The sequence below is a fragment of the Ceratosolen solmsi genome, unplaced genomic scaffold (assembly GCF_000503995.2).
Source record: "Ceratosolen solmsi marchali unplaced genomic scaffold, CerSol_1.0 scaffold10, whole genome shotgun sequence".
Taxonomy (NCBI): Eukaryota; Metazoa; Arthropoda; class Insecta; order Hymenoptera; family Agaonidae; genus Ceratosolen; species Ceratosolen solmsi.
In genome coordinates, this window is record NW_011948412.1 from 23135999 (window position 1) to 23147110 (window position 11112).

At 22.1% G+C, this 11112-nt stretch overlaps 1 protein-coding gene across 1 annotated transcript; it reads right to left on the reverse strand.

The window, feature by feature from the left end:
- Positions 1–6320: 6320 nt before the first annotated feature.
- On the reverse strand, positions 6321–9490 carry LOC105362481 (carboxypeptidase Q-like). Its single transcript, XM_011499941.1, has 6 exons — positions 9036–9490; positions 8576–8726; positions 7845–8094; positions 7473–7713; positions 6972–7154; positions 6321–6601 (listed from the first exon to the last, which is right to left on the reverse strand). Exons 1-6 carry the CDS (start codon positions 9392–9394, stop codon positions 6328–6330), a joined length of 1458 nt encoding a protein of 485 aa, XP_011498243.1. The 5' UTR covers positions 9395–9490; the 3' UTR covers positions 6321–6327.
- Between the last annotated feature and the right edge of the window lie 1622 nt (positions 9491–11112).

Consider the following 11112-nt stretch of genomic DNA (forward strand, 5'->3'; position numbering starts at 1 on the left):
GTATTAATTTATATTTATGAAAAAAATGTTGTTTAGAGTATTTATAAGTATTTATACATATTTACTTTATATAAAAACAATTTATCATTTTAACAATTAATTAAATCTTTTTTAAGACGTAAAATACCTTTAAAATAGATTTTGTTTTGTTAGTTTATTCATAGTTTCGTTAATTATTAATAATTTTTTAAATCATTTAATTTTCATAGTTTTTGATTTTTATTATTATTTCTCATTCAAATAACCTTGTAATCGGTTATTTAAGTACTTTTTCCTATTTATATATTGTATGTTTGGGTAATTTGTACTACTATTTTTAAATTAATTATTAATAATTATATTATTTTAAACTTATGTTTACGGACATCTGTTCACTTAAGCGTATGATATAATTTGTACATATTTATACTTATAAATTTATATGTATTTTTTTAATTTATGTCTTAGAAAAATGAAAAATTTACGGGGTTATCTAAAAATAAATGAATTATCAATAATTTATAAAAAAAAAACTATATAAGTATATTAAAAATATTCGTATTGTGATTGGTTTAGGTTTCAAAGTACTAATTAATAAGAATACTTTTTTAATTTCTTGTATTAATTAAATGTTTTATCTGGAAACATCTATGAATAAAATACGAGTTAATATTTTATATTAAATATTAGGAAAAATCTATTTGCTGGACATAACATGTCCATACAATTGATCACAGTAACCAATTCTCTTAATCTTAATTGTTATTGAATTTCATGACATGCATTTAATATTTTGTCAACTAAGTATTATTAAAATTTGTTAACAACGATTATGAATAATAAATTTAATATGATGTTTAATTTATAAATATAATTTAATAACATCAATGTATATTATACAATCTAACAAGGCATAATTACTCATGATATAGAGCAAAGAATATAGCTATCATTTTATTCATTCTATCTAGTATATATATATATATATATATATATACCAACTATAATAGAAACCTTTTAGAATAGGAAATCATATTTATTGTAACAATTCCAAAATTTAAGTTTCTAATTTTGTAAATAATTGTCGATTTATATTTGTAACGAAAAAAGTTTATCATTATTTTAATAACAATGTCATCTCCTTAAAGATATAATGCTAAAGATGTTTTCAAATTACATAATAATTAATAAATCTTTACTTCAAATAATCACGAATAAGCAAACAAAATTTTTAACAATAGTATAATAATTTATGTAATATAAGCATATTCAAATTCTCGTTTTCATACTTTATTAATGTCTATAAGAATAAAATTTATAAAATGCTCTCATAATCTATTCGCATATATGTACGAGACTGAGCTGAGTAACGAGTATGCATAAACTTTAAAATAAGGTACGATGAAAGTAGTTGCAGAATAAGTGAACGGTGGAAATGAGCTCAAGATATGCTTAAGGAATCGTTAAAAGGAATCGATTGAACGATCTAACACACAAGAAGTATAGATATACAATATGAATTTTTACAATTATTAATTTGAAAACTTTTTATTTTTAATTATAGAATTCGTTAGTTAAGTTAAATATATCTTTATATCTTCCCTCCTTGTATATTGCATTATAATTAAAAATACTATACCAAATTGAGATATACCTTGATCATATCATCGAGTTATGCATAAAACTAGTTGCAATTACCGTCCCCAAAATAAGTACAAATTGTTTATCTTCGGTCGCGGAATCTCACTTTAGGTCTTGAATTTAATGCACAAGAGAACACGCGCATGAGCATGTATTTTACAGACTGACTGAACCGAGAACGCGACAAACAGGTGGTCCGGATTGCGTCTTCGCGTTTTTGCAAGTTTTTACAGTAATTTTTAGAGTCAACTTCGTCGATACCAACATCCGAGGGTTGCGCGAGTTGCCGCGGCACTGATCGACGACATGCATCGAGACGCCAGAAGAAAACCGCCTCCACTTCTCCCACCTGCTTCCCTGCCCCCTTATATAGCGTTGTCGAGGGACGCGTGCGCACCCCCGTCGGAGGGCGCCGAGAATAAATAACATTAAGGGTTACAGAACCCCGAAATTCTCGAGCGACGTCATTCACTCTCCTGCATCAGGAGCAAAGAGGTAGGTGTTTAAAACTAAAATATTTCTATTTTCATGTTAATTAGATTCTTTTAACGCTGTAACTACTCCCATAATTAATAATGTATTTATAAACGAGTTTCAACAATTAAAATGGAATTTATAAATAAAATATAAACAGTGGAATACCGTTTGATATTTTTTGTTCATTTTGGAATTTCAAAAATAATAGAAATTTAGAGAATAAACTTATGATTTAAAAATATCCAATAATTTAATTTTTTTTGTATGAGTTTATATATCGAAGTGTACAATATCCGACTAAATTTATATTATAACGTATAAAAAGCTGTTTTATATAACATTATCAATGTATATAAGTATAATCAATATATATCGACTATTCATTAAAATGGCTAAGTAAATTTCTAAATATTTTAAATAATGAACGGTATTTATAAATGCCATATTACTTAAAATAATTTGTTTAATTGCATAGTTCTAGAATAAAACAATTTGTAAAAATGTATGTTCGCTATTTAACAAGACATAGAACAATTTGAAAATAATTCTGTAACAAATCTCAAATACTATTTATTAATATCAGTAGGGAATGCATCTTCTGAAATTCAACAGTCTATTACATGATGAAGCTAGATTATTATTGAATTTATCAATATTATTCAAATTAAATAATTTCAAATAGAAGGGACTTCACTTTTTATAATCTACGAGTCTTAAGTAGTATGTCTACGAAAGACGTCATACTTTAATTCTTTGTAATTTCTGTCAAGCAATACATATTTCGATTCTATTTTATATGTTCAATGTTAATGAATTACTTTTCAATCAAATTAAAAATTTTTTTACAAATTATTATTTCGTATGTAATACGATACTTTGACGGAATATTCTAAAATATTTAATAAAATAGATAATAATAGAAGATAGAAAGTTTCATTATATATATATATATATTTATTTATTTATTTATGCTTTATATATCCTACACAATTTTTACTTTTGAATTTTTGTAATACACTATTCTTATCAAAATTATTTTAAAATAAAATTTGCTAAAATATTTACTTTGCTCTAAATATGTACTTTAGAACATTCATACTAAAATTTTGTCTACAATTTAATACTTAACTGATCAATATTTGAAAGAAATCATTTAGGAATTATAAGATTTTTATAAGATTAATTTACCAATAATTATATAAGATATTTATAAGATTACTTTTATAACATTAATCTGTTTCTAGTCATAAAATGAGTATAGCATAATAATAAATTGAGTGTGTTATGTACAGTATGTAATAGAAACATTTGAAGTAATTAAATAATAAATTACTATTGACAAATTCCATTGTGTCAACTCTATAATAATCATTAGGAATTGACATTACATCTTGCCTCAATCTAGTCCAAAGTATGTACATACCTTGATAAAAAATTATAAAAATAAACATAAAGTTATAAATTATAAATAGTTTTTATACTATTAATAGATAAAGTTCCATCTTTCTAATAACAAAATTTGAGGGTTAAAATTTTCAATTGTTAATTTTCAATAAGATTTCTAATATATTTTTAGTCATAGTAACTTAAGGACAATGAAAGTAAAGAAAATTAATATTATTAAAATTACTATTTTTATATATATAAATATAAATATATAATTGAATCACATACTGTTTAAAAAATACTCATTTTTTTAACAATTAAAAAAAATTACTCTGCTAACTATTACTTTACTTAACATTATTTGTTTCTATTATTAAGTTTTTAAATAGGATTGATACCAGATTTGAAATGTTTTCTTATTATTCCTCCTTGTGTTTGTAAACTGTATTTCAATTAATTTCATATTTATATATTGTACATATAATGCAAAATGTAAAACTTATAGTCTTTTTTCGAGAAATAAATTTTTTTTAATATATTTTACGTATGTAATACGACGTAAATGAATAGTTATAAAAGTTAAATTAATATAAATATATGAAAATTATTATATTGAATAAAACTAGTAATAACTGCAAATAATACATGGCATTATTTCTCTCTAATGATATGTGCTAATTTCATATCAAATGTAGTTTTTATTATTTTTTATAAATTCGTTCTAATCGATACAATGTACAAAGTAGAAAAATAGCAAAAAACTATTTTGTTTATATATATATATATATTATCAAAAACAATTTAATTATTAGAACTAATTAACAATACATTCTAATTATAAATATTTATTTACTTGTTATTTATCAAATATATTAATTTATATTTTATTAGGAAAAAATTGTATTGTACAATAATTAATACCATCATGTGTGCATATTGTCTTTATAAAGTAAAAACTGATCAAAAAAATTTAAATTCCATTAAGTAAAATTGTACTTATGTCATATTCAATACTTATTATCTTTAATTAATTTTGGCTCCTACTAATAAAAGATCACTAAAGAAAAATAAAAAAAGTTTGAAAGCAAATAGAAAAAATACAAGATATTTATAAGGTACAAAAATATCTGACTTGTATTAACTGATATTCTAACAGATCAAGATATGCCAACAATTTGTAAATTTTTTTAAGACTAAAGTATTTATTTCATACTACAAAATTCATTGAGGTATAATAATCGAAAGATTAGAATAATATTTCTGCTCATAATAGATTGGTTTTCTGTACCTGCAGTCATTGTCGAAATCTGAGCAAGCATATATTGATGAACAACCAAAATCTGGAGCTTTTACCAAACTTTTCGTGAGCTTTTACGTTAACGAAGAAAAAAAGATAGGATCTCTTTAGAAATTAATTATTATTAGATTGGTCTTATTTCCATTGATTTTTCACTACCATCTTTAAAGAAAAGAGGTTTTAAATAAAAAAACTTTAATGTTACCTAATTTAATATTTGTATGGTATTGTTTTTATACAAACACATAAGAATACAATTTTAAAATTATACAATTTTGAAAATAAATATATATATATTTGGGGGGAAATACGAGCATATAGATATGAATACTCAGAATATTGTAATTAAATATTTTTTTCAATTTTATTGTATAACTAGGTAAATAATTATAAATAGTTCAAAATTATTTCATTCAAGAATATAAATGTGTATAATTTACATATTTACAAATAAATGTATTCTCTTACAAAGAAATAAGAAGATAACTAATTCTTGCTTAAAACTTATTTTTAGTGTTTCAGAAAATCAAGAATATTATCATTTAAATAGCATTAATACAATTTATGTGTATAAACTAAATTTATATTATATAAGTGTATAAGAACGTTTTTTATGTATCTACAAAATTAAGATAAATTCAAGTTTTTTGTATCTTATACTATTTATTGTCATATGTAAAATATTAATTTGCGCGTTGAAATTCGATTTCAATGAAATAAATTTTTTTTAATTAAACTATATAAGAAAATTCAATCTGATATTATAAAAAAGTTCGGACAATTTTAACATTAAATATAGAACTATTAACCTTCTAAAGATAAAATTTTTAATAATTTATTAATAAAAAACATACATTAAGAGAACTTTTAATTAATTATTGAATTATAAATAATTATTGAAAATACAAATTTATATTTCTAGTTAGCTAAATTGATGCTCCTTTAAATTCATTGTCATTAATTCATTTTTTAATATAAATTAAAGTAAAGTTCATATGAAGTTTAAATCTACGATATTTCTAAATTAGTATATCTTTTTCTGTAATAAATTTTGTTTTCTAATTGAATAGATGAATTGTTAAATTTGAATAAAATATAATCTATATTAATAAAAAAACATGTTTAGTTAACAACAGATAAATAATTTAAGTGAATTAGACAATTTGTTCAAAATTTACTTAGTTATTCTTAGTCCTTCGATAATCATTGCAATATATTAAAAGCTATGATAATATAATAGATTATACAATATATGAACAATTATTTATTTATATAATTATTTATAAATAATATTTTGTTACTGGAATAACAGAAATTTATTTAATATTTTTGTGCAATATTTTCATTAATAATACATATAATTTTATTCTTCATTTTTCAATTAAAATATGAATATTGATATTACACATAAAAATGCTGGATAATAAAATATTACTGTTGTTTTTCCAAAATAAAATAAAAATGTACTTATTATAACTTAAATATCATACAAATATATCTAAATATCATCATAAATATCATTTGAAAAAAAACACCATAATGTGTGTTTATATTCGTTCTTTAATAACTAATTTATTACGTGGTAAATCAATATTAATATCTGCTAAAACATAAGCTACTGATGCAAAAAGGGCTGTTCCTTTATCTAAATCTTCAGGATTTTCTAAATCAATTGTATCTGCTTTTGTATGATGATACCAAAAATATTTTTCATTTGCATTCCATAATGATGCACCTGGCACTCCTGAATTTATCCAACTATCAATATCAGGTCCCTCGGCTTTATCATTAATCTCGAAATTGACTTCAGGTTTTAACAAACTATTAAGAAAAGATTTAAAATGTCAAAAACGTATTTAGATTATAAATAAATTATTAATTAAAAAAGATACATATTTTTCGTGTGTAATTGTGTTCGTTTAGACTAAAAAATTAAAATATATAAATAGTAAGTATTAATATGTTCATATTATTGTATCATTTGAAAAATTAAAAAAACAATTGGCAAACAACGTTCTATGTACCGAAATATTGAAATCATATTTTTGTAAATTAAATAATTTGAGAAAGTAAAACATAATACATTAAATATTGTAGATACAAAGAATTAAACATTTGTTTATAATTTAAATAATTGCATGATACTATTGAATTTTATTAGTAAATTAAAATATACTTATTATAATTGTACCTAAATATTCTTTCAATTATACATTTTACTAAATTTGTGCCTGAAACCTGTAGACCAAGTGGAGTAAATGTTCCTGCATCAGACTCCATTACAAACTGTAAATTTGGTTCTTTAAGTTTATGTATATTTATATAATGCGAAGAACCAATAAGTCCAAATTCTTCAGCAGTCCATAAAATTGTTCTATAATTTTATAAATTTTCTTATTTATTTTTATAACTAACACATTAATATTATCATAAAGTGTTATATTTTATTATACAGATAATTTAAAAATAAATTTTTATTTATTCTATCGCATTTACTGTAAAAAGATTTATATATATGAAATATTAAATCTGTATTCTTTTAAAGAATCTAGAATTTATTTCTAAAGATAAATATTGTACATTATTCAAAATCATTATAAACTGTAAGTGCTGTAAAGATTACATATTTTAATATATAATTTTAATAAACAAATGGAAAATTTTTAGTTATTATATTAACAATTGTCTTTACCGAATTGTTCTTTTTGGTTTCAAACCAAGATACTTTAGTAATGCTAAGGCACTCCAAGAAATAAAAGCACCCCCGCCGTCATCCATTGCACCTTGTCCGACATCCCAATTGTCAATATGACCGGAAATGACAACAACATTTTCAGGTTTTATCAAACCCGTTATTTCAGCAATTACATTACGAGATTTAACATTTGGATACGTTTTGGCATTCATTTTAAGGTTTATAATTATTTCTTTATCTATTATAAATAATTACAAAGAATGCATACACGTATATAAATATATATATATACATATGTAAATACATACGTATGTGTTTATAATTCAAGTAAAAAAAAAGAAATGTGTCATTCAAAAGGATTATAAATACCTTCGTCGGCTAATTTGTTTAAATATTGAGCATCTGAAACTGTAATGCAAGCTGCTGGGATTTTTGTCACATTTACATTATAGTCCATCATTCCTGTATGTGGAATATATTCTAGAGATGGTGTTATTGAACGAATAAGAACTGCAACTGCACCAAATTTTGCTGCTTCTATAGCACCTTGAGATCTATATTTTACCGTTTCATTATAATTAACATATTCTTGATTAAACACAACTATCCGCCCTGGAATCTTAATATAATAGTCTACTTAAATGAATAAATTATCAAAAATGTATAAAATTAAACTGCTGCTTTCGTATAAAAATAGGAATTTTTAATATTTTATACACTCATTTATTGGTGAAACAATATTAATAGAATATTAAATTAATTTTTCTGTTAATATATAGTTACATAAGTTGTAAAATTAATGAATTAGAAATAAATTAGGAATTACATCTATTTCTTATACATTGAATGAAATTACATTGAATTAAATTATTTTAACAATTTGAATAGAAAAATTTTCTGCACTTTTACAAAAATATTCTGAATAATATCTTAAAATAAAATTTCAATAATAATAAAGACTACACCACGTAAAGATTTGTCACTTATATTACTATTCATATAAAAATTTCGTATCTTTTTTATAAATTGAATAAAATATAAATAAATTTTAGAAAATCGGTTCTTACACAAGACTAAATCATTACTATTTTAATACTCACTTCATTAGCCCGTAATATCAAATCTGAAAAGCTTCTCACAACAACTGCCTTAGCCGTTATTCCTTTCTGAGGTGTTCCTACACTATAACCTAATCCAAGCATTGGAATATTCTTAACCAAAGGTTTCAATAATTTGACAGATTCTTTACCCCTACAAAATGAATTAATTTATATTTATTGCTGATATAATGATTGAAAACTGCGATTTAAACTAATTTAACCAAGATTTTAAAAATTTAATAATTGCCTTGACTTTGCCGTTTACAATCTAGTCATGTAAAATAAAAATCATAGAATATTGTTATAGATTTAAAGTATGAGAAATTTAAAATTTATATATAAATATAAATATATATTTATTTATCTATATTTTTAAAATATTAAATATAAAATATATTAATAATAGATAATATTCGTAATTAAATTTTAAAAGACGTTTTATAATCTGAGCAATGCTTACCTAATCCAGCGTGGAACCATTACTTCTTCTCCATGAACATTGTCAAAACTCATATTTTTTGATTTTTCCAACATATAATCAATAGAACGTTCTAAAGTTTTCGAACCAGATATCCTTGAGCTAAATTTATTTACGAAAGTGGCTAATTCATTGAATGTAAGACCATGGAAAAATCCATTAGTCGTCATATTTTTAATATCTTTTAAAATCGGTTTGTAAGAATCAATTTCTCTGGCAAGATTTCGTGGTAGTACACATTTCGATTTATTTTTATTTTTACTCTTTAAAGCACTCAGATCACTTAGACATAAAAATGTTAAGCAAAGTATTAAATATTTTTGAAAGACCCTTTTTTGCATTGTGATCAGTTAATTTAATCAATCAATACAAATGCTCTTTAATTCAAACAAAATCTATTGAATGTTAAACTAATTTCTGGATTTACTATTTATTCACAATCTGATATTTCTAAAAAAAAAAAGATGAGATTTATTTATATACTATGAAGAAGACTCCACATAAAACAAACCATTCATGAGTGTACTTAATAATTATTTGAAAGTTCAAATTTTATATTTTATGTATTTGATTTTCATTAATTATTATTATTAATATGAAGAATAAATAAATGTTAAGCAGTAGATTACATGTATATTTACATATGATTTTAACTAATATATAATTTAACTAAATGTTTAACTAAAACATAATAATTACATTAATTTATTTCATGTTTTTACAATTAAATTAATTTTAATAATTTTATTACAATTTTTTATATAAAATTTTGTATAAACTTCACATGTAATAAAGTATTAAACATATGTAAAATTTTTATAGATTTATTTTATCTCGAAAAAAATTTACTTACTATTATATAAACTAAAATTACTAATGAATCACTCAAAAAATGAATGGTTTTAATACATTTCATTAAATTATAACTAAATTTTCTTTTAAAACATAAGTTAATATTAGAATATGTTTGTTAGCTAAGCAAAAGTTAAATAAAAGTGAGCACAGTAAGTTCATAAATCCTGATTAAAGTGGACGCAAGATAATAGCAATCTTAATGTACAAATTTAAAGTTCAAGACAAATAATGTTAACAACCAGAAAATATTGTTAGGATATTGTAAAACTCATTTATATTTATCTTGGATACACCTTCTCAAATTTTTCTGGTACAAGCATTACAGGCAAGTTTTCTTCTATAATTTCACAAAACTATCTTGTGTTTAGTTGCATATCATTTTATGTATATGAAATGGCTGATAACACATAGTCAAGGTAGATATACTGTTAACTAATATTCGATATCTATGTCATAAACCTAAAGATCGCTCTAGTTAAATTACGTTGTGTGTGACCTTACAAAGAAAAACTTAGAATTTCATCAATGACGTAGTACACAGCTTATAAATATCCAAATGACTCGGTTTATTACTTGTTAAGCAACAAATCGAAAAAATAAGATTTACTTTTTAAGCATTAAAAATTCATTATGGTAATGGTCAAACAATGAAGCTTTAATACAATATTAAATTGAATCGCTATTGAAACGATCCGTTTTATTCCAAATTTAATTATTATACATAATTATAATTAGACCGTTCTACGAAGCATTCTAACACAAAAACAATGTTAGAAAGGGATATAATGTTTAGTTTTCTGCAATATTATAAAAAATTTCATAATTTATTTCCATACAAAATGAATTATTACAAAACCCAAATTAATAATATTTTATTAGATATTTTAATTACATATTTTTAAATAATTCATTAAATTGTCTTGTTTCTCACTATAACTAGATTTGTGGATTTAACATTGATTCAAACACTGGCTATCATTAATTGAATAATTATTCATAAATATATTTTGTTTAATAGAAAATGGCTCAAACTATTAACAGGATAAAACAATGTATTTTAATATTTAATGTTTTAACTTTTTATTACGTAATCAATAATTACTTTTACTAATTTGTACATTATATATTATTAAAATTATATGTATTGTTATAGAAATAGATTAAAAAGATTAATATTTATTTGGCAAAAAAACTAAAATATTTA